Raw genomic sequence first — 22,499 nt, forward strand, 5'->3', positions numbered from 1 at the left:
TCCTCATTTCTTTAAGAAGTATCATGGAATGTCTGCATTCTGTGGGTGACTGATCTTGGAAAAATTGAAATAAAAGATTATCTAGAGGATAATATAAAGTCACAAAGCTGGCTACAACACTTTACAAAGAAGGAATGATGGAGGATAAGGAGTGCAAGAGATGACTAACATCAAGAGAACAAGTGTAGGGACTGAAAAAAATGAACAAGTTACGTAGGAAGAGAGAGATGATAGATGGACAGTTGGTGGACTTCACTAACATTTTCCAAATGTCCAAAGAAAGCAGGAATATCCCATGTCAAATTCCTAGTCGGGATGAGTAAAGAATTCCACAGAAAGATAAGGCATGATGGGGATGGATTGGGTGGCAATTTGCTTCAATGGAGAAAAAGCCCACATTGAAGAGGTCATAGGACAATAAATTGAGCTAGAGCAGACATAAGGGATCATATAATATAACATCTTCGGTTTAAAGATAAAGAAACTGAAATGCCTGGCATTTCAGGAAACTGAGGAAAATACTAAACTTTTAGCAAAATCTTTTCATTCATTTATGTCTTGACCAAAGAAAAATGGTAAAAACAAGAAGTGAAAGACTGGAGATGAGAACCTCGGTAACTCCTACTATAATAATTATCAATAATTTCCATTTTATTTTTACTTTATACTAAAATTTTACTTTTTTAATCTAGAAAAATCCATCCTTTTCCCTCCTATCTCCTCCCCACCTACCTCCAATGAGAGCAAAAGAAAGAAAAACCCATTATAAGCACACAGAAATAGATGATAGATAGATAGATAGATAGATAGATAGATAGATAGATAGATAGATAGATAGATAGATAAACACAGCTAGGTGGCCCAAAAGATAGAATACCAGTCAGGAAGAATACTCTTCCTCACTTTAAATCTGACCTCAGACACATTTTTATCTTTATTAAATTTAAAAAAATTTTAATAACAAATTTTCACATAACTTTTCCAAAGTCATATGATCCATATTGTCTCCATCACTTCTTCCCTACCCCCTTCCTTTAACTGACAAGCAATTCAATGTGGGTTATACATGTATTATCATTCAAGACAGATTTCCATATTATTCATTTTTGTAAGTGAATAATCTTATAAAATCAAAACCCCCAAATATATACTCAAATAAACAAGTGATTAATCACATGTTTTCAATTGCATTCTGGCTTCAACAGTTCTATCTCTGGCGGTGGATAGCATTCTTCTCCATAAGTCTCTCATAATTGACCTGGATCATTGTGTTGCTGTTATTAGAAAAATCTATAACATTTGATCATTGCAGTTATTGCGTTTAATGATCGCCTGGTTCTGCTTATTTTACTCTACATCAGTTCATGCAAGTCTTTCTAGCTTTTTCTGAAATCATCCTGTTCATCATTCCTTATAACACAGTAGTATTCCACCATCATCATCATATACCACAATCGTTCAGCCATTCCCCAATTGAAGGATATTCTTTTGGTTTCCAATTCTTTGCCACCAAAAAAGCACAGCTACAAGTACTTTTGTACAAACAGGTACTTTCCCATTTTAAAATTTTCTTTTGGTATACAGTGGTATTATTGGATCAAAATGTATACATTCTTTTATAGCCCTTTGGGCATAAATCCAAAATGCCCTCCAGAATAGTCGGATCACTTCACAACTCCACCAGCAGTGTATTAGTGTCATATCTCCTCCAACATTTATCATTTTCCTTTACTATCATATTGGTCAGTTTGATAGGTGTGAGGTGGTACCTCAGAGTTGTTTTAATTTGCATTTCTTTGATCAAGAGGGATTTAGAATATTTTTTCATGGGATTATTGATAGCTTTGAGTTCTTCATATGAAAATTGCCTATTCATATCCTTTGATGATTTATTAATTGGAGAATGTCTTGGATTTTTATAAATTTGACCTAGTTTTTTTATATATATTTGAGAAATGAGACCTTTATTAGAAAATTTTGTTATAAATTTTTTTCCTGCAGGAAGCCATCAAAGCCATGATGTTTAGCACAACTAGTCACCAGCTCTGACAATCCAGCACAGCAGATTGTCAAGAGGATGGAAATTCCACACTCAGTTTCCCCTATGTGATTCTTTTTACAGTGACATTCACTTGCATTGAAACTATTGCAATCTGTATCCTTATTCAGCCCCAGGGAGACCCAGAGAAACAATACAGGTTCATGGCAAGAACAACTACAGTCACAGACAACCCACTATCCCAAAATAAACCCCTCAGCAAACACCCAGAGTACAGAAATTTCCCATAGAATTGTCCCTGCAATAAACCAGCAGTTAGTGAGTTAATGCAAGTTTCTAAATTCCCCAGCAAGAATGTACCTGGCCTGAGTTTGTTCCCAAACTCCCACAGACCAAGGAAACAGTGAAACACAAGGAAAACAAGGGAATGACAAATTAGCACAGAATCACTCTTCCAGAACTGCATTCTTATTGACCTTATAGCAGAAAGAACAGCAAACATACTTTTACAAAAAATAGTGGAAAATGAAAGAATATAATGGGACCAAAATTTGGACCAGACTGATATTATTGTATCTTGTTTGATGTAATCAACTACCATAACTATTTTCTTGATTAATGATAGGTATGAATAGTATAAAGTAACAACATGCATGAATTAATTAGTTAAAACATAATTAACTATTATGCTTAGCTAGGAAATGATGTTCTTGCTGAAAATAATAAGTTCCAACTAAGCCATTCCATAATGAATAATTTTTGACAAGCTTGCTTCTTTGTTTAACCACAGTAAGATAATTAGTAAATGCCAATCATCTGATGTTTCAAAATTTAATATGTGATTTTGAATATATGGGAAAATCAAAACCTGTATGAGATCATAAAGAAAAAAAGGTATAAAAATAAAAACCAGCAGATGGCACCAGAGAGAACAGCCTCTGCAATTCCACTTGCATTCTGGCTCGTTTTCATTTCGTTTTTGCCACGCCATCCCACCTCCAGAGACCCCCTGAGTGAAGAGTGGGCTCTTCGCATTTTCCCAGTTTGTTGTTACCCTTCTAATTTTGGTTGCATTGGTTTTGTTTGTACAAAAACTTTTTAAATTTAATATAATCAAAATTATTCATTTTACATCTTGCAAAGTTCTCTCTTGTTTAGTCATAATTTCTTCCCTTCTCTATAGATCTGACAGGTAAACTATTCTATGTTCCCCTAATTTACTTATAATTCTGCTCTTTATGTTTAAATAATATACACATTTTGTCCTTATCTTGGTATCGAGTGCAAAATATTGACCTAAACCTAATTTTTGCCGTATTGTTTTCCAATTTTCCCAGCAGATAGTATATTATTATCACAAAAGGTGTTATCTCTTGGTTTATTAAACACTAGATTGATGATGACCTCAGACACTTACTAAATATGTGACCCTGGGTAAGTCATTCAATCCTGTTGTCTCCGTTTCCTCATCTGCAAAATGAACTGGAAAATAAAATGGCAAACCACTCCCATTTCCCCAAATGGAGTCACAAAAAGTTTGGCACAAATTAAAAAGGTTGAACATGTCTACATATGTATGTATACATATATGTATGCATATGTACATAATTTATGTGTTTTACACTCATAATCTCTCTCAAGGCATCTGAAGAATTTTAGTATTGACTGTGAGAAACAGGAAATGCTGGCATGGGATCACCTACCATGTAGTGACTCCTTTAAGAAGACACTATACCCCCTGAGCAAAGCAGAATTGCAGAAACACAAGGGAAACATAAGCTTCAAATCCAGAGCCACACACACACTAAGTGTTCTAATATATTACTTATGACTGATCTGTGGTAATACTTTCCAAATTCATATTGATCTGATCAGTCATAAAGACACCTGACTCCAACACTATGATGTCATTGGTCTTCAAAAGCAAAGGAGATTATATGTATGTGAATATTGATAAATAGTTATAAATATATACTCTGTACTCTGTCAGGAGGTGGAGACTGTGCTTCTTGAGTTCTCTGTTATGTCATTGCTTTGGTCAGAGTTCCTAAGCCTTTCAAAGTCATCTTTATAATGTTGTTATTAAAAAATTGTTCTGCTCACTCCACTCTGCACCAGTTCACGTGAGACTTCCCAGATTGTTCCCTCCTTCATTTCTTGAAGAACACAATAGTATTCCATAATACTTATACACATTAATTTCCTCAGTCATTCCCCTCTTTGATTCCCAATGCTTTCCTGCCACAAAAAGAACAGTTCTAAATATTATGTGTATACATATGCACACACAATATTTAGAACAGCTTATATATATACATATATTTATTTATTCATTCATTCATTCATTTATTTATTTATTTATTTGTAAATATATGTATAGTACTCAGAAAGTGTTACCAACACCACACACACAGCCAAGAAAATGCTCACAATAGTTCCACATCAACTTATTAGTTTCAGGCACGGATGTCACATTTTAGGAGGACATTGAGAAGATGAAATTGGTTCATAAGAGGTAGAGAACTTCATGTTCATGCCATGCAAAGACAGGGTAAATGATTTGGAAAGTCTCAAGCTGAAAATAAGAAGATTTAGGGCAAATAAGATAGATGTCAAATTATTTGAAGGGCTATCCTGTGGAAGAGGGATTGGAATTATCCAGTTTGATCCCAGGAAGAAGTAGGAACCTTACATGAAAAGCAGAAAAGGATAAACTACAAAGAGAAAACTTGGGAAGTTTAGAGTCATACTAAAGTAGGTTGGGTTGCCTCAGGAAGAAGTGATTTGCCCATCTCTGAAGGTATTCAAGCCAAGGCTCCTTGATCACTTGTTGGGGATGTTGTAGGGGAGTGCTTACATACATACAATTAGATGTCTCTAATGTCTAAAATCCTGCAAATTTATAACATTTCTTTCCTCTGGTTTCAGATGAAGGGATATCATATCCTCCTATCTACTGTTTCCTTTTCTGATGATTAAAAAAATACTAATGTCTGTCCCATGTGTGAAGAACCTCCTTTTATCCCCATCAACTATCACCTTGCATCTCTCTTCTTTACAACGAAACTCTAGAAAGCCATCTACTCTCTACATTTTCTCCATTCTCTTCTAAGGCTTCTACATTCTGGTTTATAATGTCTCATTCAACTAAACTTACCTGTCCAAAGTCTCCATTTACCAAATCTAATGGCTTTTCCTCAGTCCTCATTTTTCTTGAACAGTCAGCAGCATTTGTCATTGTTGATCAGTTACTTCTCCTCCTGGGCATTTTCCTCTTTAGGTTTTGATGGCACTATTCTCTCTTGGTCTGATGTCTATATGTACAATCACTGCCAATATCCTTTACCGGTTTCCTTATCTGTATCATGCCTACCAATTTTAGGTTATCCCAAAGTCTGGCCTAGACCCTCTTCTATTCTCCTTTTATGCTATTTTACATAGTGATGACATCAGCATCCATGAGTTCAATTATCCTCTCTTTGCAAATGATAGCTGGTTCTATATATCTACCCCTGGGATCTCCTGATCTCAAGTATTTCATACCAAATGACTACAAGGACTTTTAAAGAGGGTGTCCCATCAATATCTTAAATTCAAGTTGTCCAACACAGAAGTTCTCATGTTTTTACTGAAACCCTTGCCTTGGGGCCAAGTAGGTGGCTCAGTAGATTGAGAGGCAGGCTTAGAGACAAGAGGTCCTGGGTTCAGATTTGACCTCAGACACTTCCTAGCTATGTGAGCAAGTAATCTGTTAGCACCCATTGCCTAGTCTATACCATTCTTCTACCTTGGAACCAAGTCATAATGTTGATTCTAAGACAGAAGGTAAGAGTTTTAAAAACTCCTCATTTTTTTTTTCTAAACTTTACCTTTCTGTCCAGTTTTCCTGATACTGTGGGGGGGGGGGGTCCAACTATTTTTTATAGCTTTAGCTTTTATATCATCTTCATATCCAAATTTATCTTCACCATGCAGAGAGACGTCTCATCCTTTATAAAAAAGTATAAAAATAAAAAAGGAGAAACAAGAGATCAAGATAATCATATTAACTGAGACTGACATGCTATGCAGCATTTCAAAACAATAATACTCCTTTCTGAAAAAAAAAAAACAACAAAAAACAAGGAAGGTACATTCTCTTCCATGTCTTTGTGACCAAGTTTGATCTTAGTAATTATACTACACTCAATTTCAGTTTTTTGCTGATTCTTTTTCCATTTTATATTGTTGCAGCCAGCCACTGTGTAGATTGTCCTGGTTCTGCTTGTTTCACTCAGCATTAGTTCATATGCCTTCCCAGTCTTCTCTGCATCCTGCACATTTATCATTTCTTACTACATGAAAATCTTCCTTTAAAATCATATATCACAAGTTGCTTAACCATTCCCTAATTGATTAATATCTACTTCACAGCCATGTCCTGCTGCTTCAAAAAGTGCTGCTATGAGTATTTCTGTGTGTGTGTGTGTGTCTGTCTGTCTGTCTGTCTGTCTGTGTGTAAGAACTTTCTTCTATTGTTTATCTCTTTGGAGTATTTGCCTAACAATCACTCCTGATATTGTTAAGTGTTTTCAATATTTTGGCCAAACCAAGGGGTATCATCCAGAATTGCCTGATCTATTGTTCTATCTTTCTTTTTGAAGGGAACCTTGGGATCCTATTAAATGTGACACACCCACATGTTTTTTCCCCTCTTTGGTCAGCTAACCCCAAACGTCTTTTCCTATGACTAACTCAAAAACTAAGACTTGTTATTTGTCCTCTTCACATTGAGTCAGTCGCTGACCCTCAAGTCCTGAACCTTGATATTGTTTCTCAGCAGGAATTTGTTATGGAAAGCACTCACTGTGAAACCTCTCCTTTGCCCTAGTTTACTCTTTTCTGAAGCCTCCTCAAGATCACAGTTACAGAATGATAGAGTTAGGAAGGAGCCTTGAAAACATCTAGTCTAAACTATACAATACTAAGAATTCTCTCTGTTATCATTAATGAGTGATCATTCAGACATTGATCAAAGGCCACTAGTGATGGGGGCTCACTGCTCTCAAGGTAGCCCACTCTACTTTGGGAAAGTGCAATAGGGGGGTTGAGAACTGACTAATATTCTGGAATTTGTGGTTTGGAGGGGCAAAGCTTCTCAGCCTGGAGAGTGATTGAAACAGAAAGAAGAGAGTCAGAGTGGAGACATCAAAAATAAATCAACACAGCCAGACAGAGGAAAAAGGACAATCTTAAATACTGAACCAGAAGGAATTATAGGCACAGTAGCAATAGGCAAAAGGAGAAAGGGAGAGAGATTAGGTACATAGAGAAATATCTCTGGGGTGAGAATATGTGTAGTCGATCTGTCACTCTGTCTGTCTCTGCCTATTTCTCTGTCTCTTGTCTGTCTGTCTCTCTAACATATATATGCAAATACAAACGTAAAAATTCTTTATAACAATTTGCATAAGTTTAAGAAAAACAGACTTCTGTTATTATTACTACTACTACTAATAATAATAATACTTTCATTGTTATTGTTTTTATTTTTATTTGTTTTTCAGGCATGACTGATTCTTCCTGACCCCATTTGAGGGTTTCTTGGCAAAGATCCTGGGGTATTGGGCCATTTCCTTCTCTAGCTCATTTTATAGAGGATTAAGATAAACAGGATTAAGAGACTCGCCCAGGGTTACACACCTAGTAAGTATCTGAGGCTGGATTTAAATTCAAGAAGATGAGTTTTCCTGACTCAGGGTCTGGGGTTCCAGCTACTTTACCACACAAAAGTTACATAGGTAGCATTTATAGAACACTTTAAGGTTTACAAAGTGTTCTACAAAGGCTATCTTGTTTGTATTTATGTGTTCATAAAGGCATATATGTTACATTCACAGCTATCTGAGCAGTGCAGTGGAGTCAAGAAGACGCCTCTCATGAGTTTAAGACTGGGATCAGACATTTATTAGCTCTGGGATGTTAGACAAGGGACTTACCCCTGTTGGCCTCAGTTTCCTTATCTGTCAGATGAGCCGGAGAAGGAAATGGCCAACCCCCCCAGTGTCTTTGCCAAGAAAATCCCAAATGGGGAGATAAAGAATTGGACATGACTGAGATGGCCAAACAAGGAGGACAAAAATGAACCCAAAGAACCCACATAGCCATATATGTCTAAACTAGATTTAATAGATATTGCTATAGTATGTAGTGTGTGTGTGTGTGTGTGTGTGTGTGTGTGTGTAAAGGATAATAGATACACAGATAAACTTCTAGTGGATGTTGGTATACATTAGAAATACATACAGCCCCGGGGCTCGTGCCAGGGTTCTCCTGGGGACTAACTCCGCAGGATCCCGCGGGTCTGACTGCCGAAGGGATCTGGCCGTTTGGGATGATCAAACAATTATATTTGCTGGTCCTTTCAAGGGCCCTTAAACATGCTCCGACGCTGCCCTCTAGCTCATTGGAAGATCCTTGAAAGCAGGGGCTAGTCCGCTTTTGCCTTTGTGTCCCCAGCGCCTGGCACAGTTCCTTGTACACAGAGGATGCTTCAGAAATGGAGAATAATACAGGATGAGCCTGAACATGTCCACTACAGGCATATTGTGAAGGGCTTGAAAGGACTGAGGAGCTCACAAAATGGCAAAGGAAGGAGCGAGTGGAACCGGCTCCATCACATACACACTGACCACAAGAAGCTTCTTTTGAGTATACTCGGTCCTTATCCATACTCGACAAACATCGGGACACAGGCCACCTCAAAGACAAGCATATATTATACAGGAAAACTTTTAGGTTTGAGAAAAATAAATATTCCATTATTATTCATTGAATAAGTTTTATTATTTATATTTAAGAAAATAGTATTAATTATATTATATTTTAATAACATGGCATAATATATAATTTTATTTATATTGTCTATATTTACATTTGTTTATATGTTTCATATATAATTTTATATATAAATATGCATATAGTTTACATAATGTAATACTATATTATATTATATATTAATGATGCATTATTATGTTATATGTGATTATTATTCAGAATAATAGCTAGCATTCATATAGCACTTGAAGCACTATAAGCATCACAAATTGCTTTACAATTTCATTCTTCTTAGATGGTAAGTGCTATTGTTATCCCCATTTTACAGCTGAGGAAACTGAGCTACATGACTTGCCCAGAGACACACAGCCAGTAAGTGTCTAAACTCAGCCCTTCCCAACCTCCCTAGAGAGAGCCTTCCATCGGCTTCACCACCTCCCTGTTTCCAAGAAGGGCTCGTCCCTCCCTCCAAGCTCAGTTAACACACGCAAGGTTGGCACCGAGAACCACGGCAAAAATTCTGTGGCTCTCCATTATGATCATTTCTTTGGGCTGAGAGAATGAAGGTGCTGGACGTGGCGGGAGCTGAGTCATATGGCCAAAAGGAGATTTAGTCTATCTTAGTGTGCCACACGCGGTGATGCTACCTGAGCAAACACCCGATGCTTTCACCTGCCCCCTGCAATCTTTAGGGGGCAGGCTGGCCCATGATTATCGAATGTATTAATTAAGCAGATTGGATGGTGTATACATATATATATATATATATACATATATACATATGTATATATATATATTTATAGATAAACAAACAAATAAATATATGTGTGTGTGTATATACATATACTTATGCCACAAGAGGGTGCTCTGAATATATTTGGGCAAATTATCCCCCTTTCTCACCGCGCTGGACTCTTGGGAGCTCAAGTGTCTGGCCTGTCACTCTGTAGATATAGAATGAGACGCTGGAAGAAGCCTCCAAGATGATCAAAAACATGAAATTGTCCTTTCTATTCTGGGCTGCCATGCCCCATTTTTGGAGTCTCCCTTCACCCTCAAGACTGATCTCATTCATAGGATTTAGTCAACTTCCCTTTAAAGGCATCTGATTTATTGAAAGTAAGATAACAAAAAAAAATGGTACCCCACATAGACATACAAGCTAAGGTAGATGAATAAAGAACTGAAATCGATGGGAAAAGAAGTTTTATGAAGAGCACGTTCTAACTCGGTGCCTGGGCAGGATGACTCCATTTAAGAAAAATCACAGAAGTACAAAATTAGAAAACCAGAAGGTTTCTCTAGCCCAGCCTTTGGGGGAAAAAAAGAATCCATTTGTTTATAACCCAGTTGTAAAACTGACAAATGGTCCTCCAGTCTTTGCTTGAATACGTGAATACGCCCAAGGAGGGGAAGAGGCCAAGTTCCCAAGGCAGTTCAGTCTACCTTCAAATTGCCTTAATCATTAGGAATTTCTTTTCCAGACAAGTCTAAATATGTTGGGGGGTTTTTTTGTTGTTTTTTTGCTTCTCCCGTCTCTTCCTTCTGGTTCTGCTCTCTCCTGAATCAAACAGAACAAGCCTAACCCTTCTTCCACTTTACCATCCTTCAGATACATAAATATGGCTTTATCAGGTCTGTTTTTCCCCTATCCTTTCTTCTTCATGCTAAATATACCTGATCCTTCAACTGAACTTCATGCACCATGTCTAATACTTTCCTCTGAATGTCCTCCAGATAATCCTTAAATTACAACATCTTGCCTGAACACAGAATTCCTGGATTCACCTCTATATGCATTAGATCACTGACTAGTGAGTACAGAATCAAAGGAAATCACAAATTAGAAGAAAGGATGAAAATTGAAATTACACCTATTCTTTCTGACCTGCTTACACAAAATATCCTTTAAAAAGATTGAGGTCTAGTACTAGAAGTGCTATTTCCTCTATATTGGTAATTCCTAGGTGAAGTAATAGGCAAAAATAAGATAATAGTGGCAGCTGGGTAGCTCAGTGGATTGAGAGTCAGGCCTAGAGACGGGAGGTGCTGGGTTCAAATCCTGCCTCAGGCACTTCCCAGCTATGTGACCCTAGGCAAGTCACTTGACCCCCATTGCCCACCCTTACCACTCTTCTGCCTAGGAGCCAATGCACAGAAGTTAAGGGTTTCAAAATAAATAAATAAATATAATGACTCAACAGGCATTTCTTAGAGGTAGCTGGTGCTTCGTGGAGCACTGAACCTGGCATCTGGAAGACCTGAGCTCAGATTCAACATCAGACACTAGCCTTGTGATTCTGGACAAGTCACTTCACCTGTGTTTGCCTCAGTTTGTGCAGCTTCAAAGGGGTATAATAATAGGAAACACCTCACAAGGTTGTTGTGAGGACTAAAGAGATCATATTTGTAAAAGTGCTCAGGACAGTATGCAGCACATAACAGGCAATATATAAATGCGTGATCCTTCTTGTAGATGTTTAAGTGACCCAAAACCATCCAAATGAAGGAGACTGAAAGGTCCTACAAACCCTAGCAAACACTTGTTCTGCTCACCAGCAGGACTTTCCTGAGAATCAAAGGCAACGTCCCTTGAAAGTAAATTTCTTTTTCTTTTTTTTTTTTTTTTAAACCCTCACCTTCCATCTTGGAGTCAGTACTATGTATTGGCTCCGAGGCAGAAGAGTGGTAAGGATAGGCAATGGGTGTTAAGTGACTTGCCCAGGGTCACACAGCTGGGAAGTGCCTGAGGCGGGATTTGAACCTAGGACCTCCCATCTCTAGGTCTAGCTCTCAATCCACTGAGCTACCCAGCTGCCCCCTTTGAGAGTAAATTTCTAGAACATGACAGGAGACAGAAGGTTCCAAGTAATATCACCCAAGAAAACAGAAAAGAAGTTGAAAAGTAAATGAATTTATTGACTAGTATTTTACATAACAAAACCATTTCCAAATGGAGAGGTGACAAGTTACACTGGCTATGGCATGGTGTAAAGGCGGGAGTTAGCCTAGAAAGTCCGCCCCGCGCCACTTAAAGAATGAGATGGGATGTTCAGATCTGAAGCGTTCATCAGGTCAGGACACATTCTATTTGCCCACCAGGTACGGAAATGGCCTGGACTCCTTGCTAAGGACAAAAAGAAGTCTGTTTGGACCGGCCAAACGATGTGGTCGTGCACCAAGCTAGACAAAGCCCATGAAATTCAGGTGTGTGATATACTAGAGGAACACCTTTGAGAAGGAATCCATTGCAGGAAGAGGGGGCTTTGGCTTGATGAACTTCAAAGAATTTGTACCCTTTCCTCAGCGTCCTGGCAGCATCTCTGGAATGTCTGACTAATGCCTTCACTGAGAGCCCAGGGGAGCCTGGATGCTCTGAAGAAAACAGATTCAAAGGTCTACAAAGAACTCAGGAAAACAAAATCTATAGCATATCTGCAGGGAATACCTCAATGACTCCAGTGAAAGGACATTAAGGAGCTGGGTCAGCCCTTTGCTCCACGGACCCTCTGAGGTTAAGCCCACTTTCTCCTGGACTCGATGTCCTTGTGGGAGGGTATGTGACAGGCATCGAGGGGGATGTTTCATGCCAGTTATTCTTAACATGCCATCTTGGTAAATGCCCCTTTGTAGAAGCTAATTCAGAATGGCTAACTCAGAGCTATGACCTTAGAGTCAACAGCTGAAGCATCCCAGTGGCAGATCCTGAATTATAGCCTTAGAAAAAATACAACCAGCCAAGACATCACAGTGGAAATAGTGCTGGATGGAAGTCAGAAAGACTTCAACCTCAAGCACTTTCTGGTAGTGGGACTCTGGGGAAATCACTTACTCTCAGTTTCCCTCAGTTTCCTCATATGTAAAACCGGAATAATAACAGCACCTATCTCCCAGGATTGTGGTGAAAATAAAATTAGATAAAAGGAACAACACTTCGAAAATGGAAAATATATGTACATATATAATATATTTATATAAATGCTATCTATCATCATCATTTCCATAGACCCTGCTGCTGGGGAAGCTGAAGCTGAAGGATTACTTGAGTTCAAGAGTTCTGAGCTGCAGCAGGGTTAAAGCCAATCATATGTCTTCACTATGTCCAATATTGATATGTTTAACATCCAGAAAGCCTGAAGAGAGGTAAACTGGGCTTTATTTTTTTAAAACCCTCACCTTCCATCTTGGAATCAATCCTGTATATTGGTTCCAAGGCAGAAGAGTGGTAAAAGCTAGGTAATGGGGGTCAAGTGACTTGCCCAGGGTCACACAGCTGGGAAGTGTCTGAGGTCAGATTTTGAACCCAGGACCTCCCATCTCTAGGCCTGGCTCTCAATCCACTGAGCCACCCAGTTGCCCCCATAAATTGGACTTTAAGAAAAAAGAGCAGATTATAGCTTCCTGGCAGATCATGGGATGGAATCATGAGGATAATCAGGTAAAATGGACAACAGGTAATAGGATCAGACAATGAGTGGACAATGGTCATTCCAAATTAGATCAGAGAGAGAGATCAAGTCTCCAGAATCCCTCCTAAAAAAAGATAATCTGAGGAATACCCTTAACAGGAGATATAACCAGCCATACTCTGGAGACCCAACTAGCCAACACCTACAGAAGTTGGGTTAAGGACCTCCAGGATCTACATAGGAGGAATGATGTGAACCTCAGACCCTTATTAGCTGTGTGGCCTTTGGAAAGTCACTTATTCTTGATTTGCCTCAGTTTCCTCAACTGTAAAATGAGGAAAATATTAGCACCTACCTCCCAAAGTCGTTGATCCTCTAAGAGGACCAAATGAGATAGTAGTTATAAAAAATACTTAGCCTAGTACCTGGCACAGAGTAGATGCTGTATATAAATACTAGATCAGCAGCTTTATTTTATATATGTGTGTGTGTATGCATATATATAATATAGTATAGTATATATAATAAAGCAGATCATTATTATTATTATTATTATTATAGCAGAATCTCATTTTATGGGACTGATAGCATTCCAAGACCCTTCACCTGAGCTGAAAATCATGCATGATAGCAAACTTCATTATTTAGTAAGTATTTCTTATATGCACATACCTCTGCACCCCACGGCTTATCAGAGCTATCTGCATCACTACTCTTGCACTTTGGGATCATTATATAACTAAATAGCACTGATGAAACAAAAAGAAGCCCTGCTTGATGAGGACATGACTTGTCACAAGCCTGAACTACAAAATCTGATGTTGAAGCTAATATTTGGCACAAAACAACATCATGACTCACACTGAGCGTTTGCTTCTTGGAGTGAGAATGAGCAGGATTGGGCGAACTGCTGTGAGACTTCACAGAACTTGGGAAAATGGCACAGATTTAGCATGTAATTAAAATTTTCTTATTTTACATATTTGTCTGCCTTTCTTTTGATCGCCAGTTTCATATACATGATTTCACATGTGTTGAATTCATGTAAAATGAGATCCTACTGTACTATTAAACATTTGAGAGTAGAGAGGATACCTCTCATAACAATGACTAAGAAAAATTAATAACTAAAGAAGGGATACAGATAGTCATAAAGGACTCAATCAGCTACTTGGATTATATAAAATCTAAAAGACTTTATAAAAAACAAAAACCCTTACCTTCTAGCTTAGAATCAATACTGGATATTGGTTCCAAGGCAAGAGAATGGTAAGGGCAAGGCAGTGGGGATGAAGTGACTTGCCCAGGGACACACAGCTGGGAAGGGGCTGAAGCCAGTCTTGAAGCTGAGACCTCCCATCTCTGGGTCTGGGTCTCTATCCACCGAGTGTCCTAGTTGCCTCCTAAAAGACTTCTTTTGAACAAAATCAATGGAGTGAAAGGAAGAGAAACTACTGAATGAGGAATATATGCACATTACATATCTCTGATAAGAAATATGACATCCTAGGTCTATCTGGACTTGATATATAAAATATAAGCCCCCAAAGCCATTTCCTAGTAGGCATGTAATTAAATGCATGAATAGTTTTGAAAATAATGACAAATACCAACAACCTTATGAAAGATTTCTCCAATTTGCTAAAGAATAAATTAAAATTAAAATAACTCTGAATTTTCACCCCATATTCCTCCAATTAGCAGAGGTCATAAAAAATAGGAATGGTGTATGTTAGAGAATTTAGGAAAGATGGGTGTACTGAAGGCATTTTGAATTCTTAACCATTATGGGAAGTGATTTGCAATTATGAAAGACACTAATATTTTCGTAATATGATTCTGAGATCCCCAAATTAGATAATTACCCCCAATGAAATCAAAGGCAGAAGGAATAGCCCTCTTGGTATATACCCAAATATTCATAGCAGTATATTTTCTGTAGTTATAAAAATAAAAAGAAGAAAGCAATAGCCATGATGATTTTCAATTGGCAAATAGTCATATTAATTGTGGCAAATGAATACAGAGGAGTATTAAGGCAATAAAGATATAAAGAAATCATAGAAACATAGAAATCGTTGAATGAATTAGATAATAGCTTAATGAAAATCAGAGGAACTAAACACAAGATAATTTTAACAATGTAAAAGAGGGAAGATCAATCAAAAAACATTTATTAGGTGCCTGATAAATGTCAGGCACTGTAATAAGTGCTTTACAAATTTAATTTCATTTGATCCTCATAACAACCCTGGGAGGTAGATGTTTTTAGTGTCCTTATTTTACAGTTGAGGAAACTAAGGTAGACAGAGGTTAAAAGTCTTGCCCAAGATCATACAGTTAGTGAGTATCTGAGGCTGGATTTGAACTTATCTTCTTGACCACAAAGCTAGTTTTCTATCCATTGCATTGCCTAGGTACCTCTCAAGAAAGTATATGAGATAGTTAGAAAATTACTTGATATAAAGTAAAATAATTAAAATAGTAACTCATATCATAAATCTAAAAATGTTTTACATCTTTATATTACATTGTTCATGTTTAGATTTTCTTTAAAAAAAAAAAACCTTACCTTCTGTCTTGTGTAATGCAGGGCATGAATCACAGCTAGACCAAAAGCCAGTGAACAGTTAGATATTACACCAAATTTTACACCCAAATGATTATCCCAATCCCAATTACAACTTAGAAAAATCATCCATAATCCATTATGACAATGAAGAAGAATCAGCGGCAGAAGGAGACACAACATTTGATTTGTGATCAATCCAAGACCTAGAAACTGACGTCAACGAATAAATGAAAGCACAAAAGACTTTATCACAAACTCTCTTGTTACCTGTAATCATCTTTATTAAACCGCAAAGGAAAAAGAAAAAAGAAAGTTTAATCACGTTTCATGGACATTTAAACTTTGTTCCTGACACAAGTCAACACACCAGAACATCAGTTCCAGTGCAAGTTGACAAGCGCCAGATAACATCAAACGACACAAGTGAAGCATGGCTGACTTCACGGATCATCACAAGGACAGCAAACCCGAGGACTACAAAAAGACATTTGTGACCGGCTACACAATCGGTGTATGGGACAACCACACTGTGAAAAGGAGCATCGGATCAGCATTGGACCCATGCACTTGGAGAAAACAACTTACACCCAAAAGAATTCTCACTGCACCCAACACTTTAGATTCCATCCACGCAGTACATGCACTTTGCAGAAGAATTCCAGAGGAGTAAGTATATGACACTTCATTACATGGATAGGTCACACTAGACAACACATAGAACATTTTTCTGACTTCACATCTACACATGCAACACTAAACTTACACTTAAGAGAGAAGGATTTGTCTGCCTTAGCATAGAGATTTTCTCTTACTTTGGTACAGATACCTTCTACCCAAATCACCTGACATTTCTTGTAAAGAATGTAAATATGTAAATGTTTGCTTACTAATCCTTAGCAATAAGTTTTACTAACACACAGGGACAGTTAGTTACTCTGATAAGTTAGAACAGGGACAGAATTTTCTAAACTTTCTTGTAAATATTGTATATAACTTAAGTCTATGGTTTAACCAAAAGACTTATAAATAATGTTAGACTTACTTATTCTTACTAACGTTTCTAACATAGGCATAAGTGTACTAACGTATTCATATACTAATTTTAGGAAAATGAATTAGAATTTAGAAGCTTGCAGAAATTTTGCTTATTGATACTTTGTTAGTTCATGAAATTAGAAAAGTACATAGATAGTATCTATTAATTTGTTTTAGTTAGCAAATGTTAGCTTTAAGACTGTGAATGTTTGCATTTAATCTGCTTTTCCTTTCTGTTCAAACTTTTTGCAAAACTCATACCCCCATTTCTTTCTTATGCCTTTCCCATAATCCATCATGGTTTAACTTAGTTTAAGTCTTAGCACAATTTAGGAGCTAGTAACCCTTTTCTTATTTTGCAAAACTTAGATAGGAATAAGATCATAGTTATAATTTAGCTTAGAGTAAGAGTAGAATCCCTTCAGATCTTAACAACCAGGAAATGTTGCAAGGTGCAAAATTTGTCAAAAGACAAATGAGCAGATTGTCATGCAGGGTTGCAGCAGAAGCTTTTTGTTTTTGCAAATTCAACTGTAACAGCCCTGGCAGTTAGAAGTTTAGAATGATCACAAAAAAAAAAAAACAGTTGGAGCCTGAGGCTATAAATAGTGCTAAATATCCAACTGAGAGGCTTTTGCCTGTTGGCTTTGGGGCTTTTGCCTTTTGGCTCCTGCCTTTGCCGGTGCTTTTTGTCTTTGGGGCATTTGGACCTAGGCTGATTTCTCTGGACCTCTCCCTGATCTCTCCATTACATCCCTGCTATTTCCCCTGAATTTCCCCATTGGGCCCTGGGAGGAAGGGTGGTTTTGGTGGTTGGTCATTGTGGTTTAGCTTCTGTAGGCAAGTAGGACATCCTGAATCAAGCCATCCCCTTATTTAGTGATCTGATAAATACTTTACTTCAGGGCAGTGAAACCTTCCTGACGGGGAGAGCCAGCCTCTCTCAGTCTGACCCTTCTCTGTGACCCTTCCCCCAACACCAGCTTTCCCCCTAGCAGCAGTTTCCACCACATTGTCCATGTGCAATATTGTTGGTGATGTGACTGATATGCCATCAGTAAAAATCGATTAAGACTCAACTACTAGCCAGACTCTTCAGGTTCAAGGGTAAAGGGGAAATTTTCCTTGCCTTCAAGGAGTTTATACCCTATTGAAGGAAATAATACATTCATGTGTAGCTATATACAAAATAAATATGAGATGTTTGAGGGGAGCTAGGGGCAAGATGGGGAACAAGAAAAGCTTCATGCAGAGGCTGCCATGGACTGAATCTTGAAGGAGATTAGGAATTCTAAGCATAGGAGACAGACTGTGCAAAAAGGAGATGAGGATCCTTTATGAGGAAGAGTAAGGAGGCTAGTTTGGCCTGACCTCACATAATCACACCTTATCCAAGTTCCCCAGGCTAAATAATCCATTGTTTTCCATTGATTCTTATGGAGAATGGACATCAGGTCTTTTACCATTCTGATGACCTACCTCTGGATACATCGCAATTTATGAAAGCTCTTCCTAAAATGTTGAACTCAAATTCAGCACAATACTCCAGATGTGATCAGACCAGGACAGAATACATGGGGACCATCACCTCACCACTCCTGGGCTACAGTGCTTTTCATGCAGCCTATGAGAACACATTGACTTCTCTGAGCTACCATAGCATTTAGTCAGTCAAAAAGCATTTATTTTTATTAAGTAATGAGCAACTTAATTGTTAAATGACATAAGTACTTAATTATTAAATAATAAGTAGTTTCATTAAGTAGTTATGTACCAGACACTATATATATTAAGATCTGGGGATACAAAGAAAAGTAAAATATAGTCCTTGGTCTCAAAGAGGTCTTGTTATAGTAGGGAAGACAATAGGCAAAAATTATACATTCAAGAGATATTATGGGAAAAGAAGACAACTAGTGAGTATCTGAGGAATAGGGGAAAAGCTCCTGCAGAAGGTGGGATTTCAATTGGATCAGAGGTGAAGAAGGAAAGAATTCTAGGTATGGAGGACAGCCAGGACAAAGGTGCCAAGATGGAAGATGGCATGCCAAGTATGGAAAACTACAAAAATCCCAGAGTGCATGGGTGGGGTATAGTAATATGTAAGCCTAGAATGGGAGGAAGAGGTCAGGTTATGAAGAGCTTTAAAAATTCAACATAAAGGAGTTTCTATTTGATCCTGGACAAACTTCTGAGCCATGAAGTTTACTGAGTAGAGCAAGGGTGGGAGGTTTATGCGGTTAGGCAGCCAATACACATTCATTAAGGTCTCACCATTTGCCAGGCATTGTGCCAGACCTACGTTTTAGAAAAACCACTTTGGCAGCTGAATGCAGGGTGAAGAAAATTGGAGAAAAATTAGCTAGGATGAACAATTAGAAGGTTAATGCAATAGTCCAGGTGAAAAGTGGCAATAATGGCTGCAAAGAAGGTTGTGACTACTTGAACAAAGAGAAAGGAAGATTGGGTAAAAATGTCAAGATTTAACAACATATTAGACATATGGGGTGAATTTTGGTGAGGAGTCAAGGATGGCACCTTGGTTTCTCATTTTGGTAACATGGTACCATAGACAATAATAGGGAAGACCAGAAGAAGAGAAGGTTTGGGGAAATGATAATGAGTTCCATTTTGCAGTTTGTGATGTCAATGATACATCCATTCAAGAGGTCTAAAAGGGAGCTGGTAATAATTTAGGATTGTAGCTCAAGAGAGACTGTAGTTGGACATATTGGTCTGAGAATCATCTTTCTAAGAAAAATTATCTTTATTTTATATATTTTTTAAATTATTTTTCCAGTTTTATGTTAAAACAATTTTTAAGATTTGATTATTAGTTTTTTAACTTATCTTCACAGAGAGGGTTAGGGTTAGGGTTAGGGTTAGGGTACCGAACACATCTTTGGAAGTTGACGTGTACACCAAGTGAGAAAACTTGCTTCAAAAGAGAAGAGAACCCAGGAAAGATCCTTGGGAAACTCCCATGGTTATTGAGCATGTCAGGAATGAAGAACTAGTATGAAGGTGACTGAAAAAGATGGGCCTAATGGGTAAGAAGAGAACCAAGAAGAGAGAGAAAACTATATCACAAAAATCCAGGGAGATGAAAATATCCAAGAGAAGAAAGTTATCTTCTTTAGGTGACTCATATTTAGCTTGTAGTCCACTAAGACCCCTAGGTCTTTTTCAGAAGAAATCCTATTTAGTCCTACCTCCACCACATTTGTGAAATCCTATTTAGTCCTACCTCCACCACAGTTGTGAAAATAACTTTTTGAAGTCAGTGTATTCAAGTCAGCCTAATGTTCTAGTCTCTCAAAATACTTCTAAATGCTTTCAGTGTGTGCTACCTATTGCTCTCATAATTTAAATTAAAGAATTGAAATTTTGAGTGACCCAAGAGACAAGGAAGCAAACAGCATTGCATCAGTATTGATGGTCTGAGCCCAAGAAAAGTCATTAAAGACCTCATTGAGTCTTGGGGGCTTGCTTGGGGTCCCCAAGTAGTAAGGGACAAAGACAGGACTCAAACCTCATTGTCTGACTCAGAAGCCAAGACTGTACACTGCAGGTCCTCTGGGACAAGGGAAAGGAGCCTCAGATTCAGAGACAGGATGCAGGACCAGATCAAGCTCTGCTCATTTCTCCATGTCACATCCCTCTACCTCTGGGCTTTAGTTTTTTGCTCTGTAATTAAGCAATCAATAAGTTTTAATTATGTTCCATAGGCACAAGGCTAGTGCTATGAAACAAAGAAAAAGCAACAACTTTTCTGGTCTGAGGGATATATTCTAGTGGAGAAAAAAATCGTGTCTATAAATAGACCCAGATCAAAAAGAAAATGGAAATGCCAGAAGACACTAGCAGCCAGGTCATGGACAGAGCACTGGACTTACAATGAGTTCAAATCCCACCTCAGATATTCACTAGGTCTGTGCCCCTGACTAAGTCACTTGACATAGGCCTGCCTCAGTTTCCTCATCTGCAAAATGAGGATAATTCCATTATCTCCTAGGGTTATTGTGAGCATAAAATGAGGAAATACTTACAAAGTGCTCTGCAAATGTTAAAGGGCTTTTTAAATGCTCCCTATTATTAGCATCTGGGCCAGGGGTTGGTAATGTATGGCTCTTGAGGCATATCTGGCTCTTTTGAGGGCCAGATATGGCTCTTTCTGCAGGAGCCATAAAGTCCATTTTTTTTCAGGAGCTGTTACAGGAGCAGCACTGTGAGCACTGTACGGCACTCATGAAATTACATTTAAAAAAAATGTGGTGTTTATGGCTCTCACAGCCAAAAAGGTTGCCGGCCCTTGATCTGGGGGAACCTGGACAGGCCTCCTGCCCAAGATGGAGTTTGAGCAGTCTTTAAGGAAGTCAGATGCTAAGATGGGGAGGGAATATATTCTAGGCAATCAGTACAGACAGGACAAAGCCCGAGATATAAGACATGGAATGTCATGTGTAAGATACAACAAATAGGGGCAGGTAGGTGGCTCAGTGGATTGAGAGGCAGACCTGGAGATGAGGGGTCCTGGGTTCAGTTATTTTAAGAATTTAATTTAATTTAAAAATTTAAGAATTCCCACTTTTTGTCAAAATACATTTCTGGAGAATTCTGACAGGCCATGCAGTAGGCTGTAGTTAGGTCCGGCTCCAGCGCCAGTCCGTGCCAGAGCACGTAGCAACCAGTGAGTCCTTCGGTCCATCTGTCCATTGCAAAAGGGGAGTCGTGTGGGCTCTTTGATTCCTGTCCAAAGTTCTGCTGTGGGAGCTGCTTTTTGATGTACTGTTGCTCCGACGGGCAGAACAAGTTTGATGACGACATTCTGTCCTCTGATGACAGGTCATTAAATTGGGGAGAAAAAGGCAGAAAAATGGCATTTGAGCCTGACTTCGACAGCGACCTCTCACCAGGTTTCGCGATATCCGTGGGCATTGGAGTAGCCATCTTTGTGCTCTTTGTAGTCAGCATCATCCTCTCTTTCATGTGTCCCTGCTGCGATTTGTACGAGATGTGCCGAAGACCCAGACCTTCTGTGGTGACCAGTTCCACTACCGTGGTCCATCCCGCATACCCACAACAGCCAAGTGTGCCCCCGGGTTGCCCAGGGGCCGTGTACCAAGGCTATCCACCAATGCCTGTCCAGCCAGGGGTGCCAGCTGCACCTCATCCTACCCAGTACCCACCACCCTGCCCTGCCCAGCCAACTGGCCCTCCTGCCTACAATGAGGCTCATCCTGATGGTGCAGGAGCTCCGGACCCCATCAGCCAGCCTCCATATAACCCTGCAAACATGGATCCTCTAAAGGCTGCTTATTGAAAGGCTTCTGCAGCTGTCCCCCCTTTTCCTCTCCCTTCTCCCTGCCTGGGAATGTGTGGGGATGTGGACATCTGTGACATGCTTACCTCTCCCAAGTAAATGCAAACTATATGTTGTACCCATAGCGTTCTGTTTCCTGCAGTATACGGGCTGGGACCGGAGACCTTGAAATGACATTTCTTTAAAATTTCTTCTGAGGGGGCAGCTGGGTAGCTCAGTGGATTGAGAGTCAGGCCTAGAGATGGGAGGTCTTGGGTTCAAATCTGGCCTCACACGCTTCCCAGCTGGGTGACCCTGGTCGAGTCACTTGACCCCCATTGCCCACCCTTACCACTATTCCACCAA

The 22,499-nt window shown here is 38.8% G+C and overlaps 1 protein-coding gene across 1 annotated transcript; it reads left to right on the plus strand.

Moving 5' to 3' along the window:
* Positions 1–18,833: 18,833 nt before the first annotated feature.
* Positions 18,834–22,154, plus strand: LOC123233083 (protein shisa-5-like). Its single transcript, XM_044659259.1, has 2 exons — positions 18,834–18,882; positions 21,556–22,154. Exons 1-2 carry the CDS (start codon positions 18,834–18,836, stop codon positions 22,152–22,154), a joined length of 648 nt encoding a protein of 215 aa, XP_044515194.1.
* The last annotated feature ends 345 nt before the right edge of the window (positions 22,155–22,499 follow it).

Source organism: Gracilinanus agilis, chromosome 2 (assembly GCF_016433145.1).
Source record: "Gracilinanus agilis isolate LMUSP501 chromosome 2, AgileGrace, whole genome shotgun sequence".
Classification (NCBI taxonomy): Eukaryota; Metazoa; Chordata; class Mammalia; order Didelphimorphia; family Didelphidae; genus Gracilinanus; species Gracilinanus agilis.

Bases quoted from the DNA above. Each gene is read 5' to 3' on its own strand.
- LOC123233083 (XM_044659259.1), top strand. From the start codon at position 18,834: ATGGAGGACAGCCAGGACAAAGGTGCCAAGATGGAAGATGGCATGCCA. The intron at 18,883-21,555 runs GTATGGAAAACT...CCATTGCAAAAG, and splicing joins GATGGAAGATGGCATGCCAA to GGGAGTCGTGTGGGCTCTTT.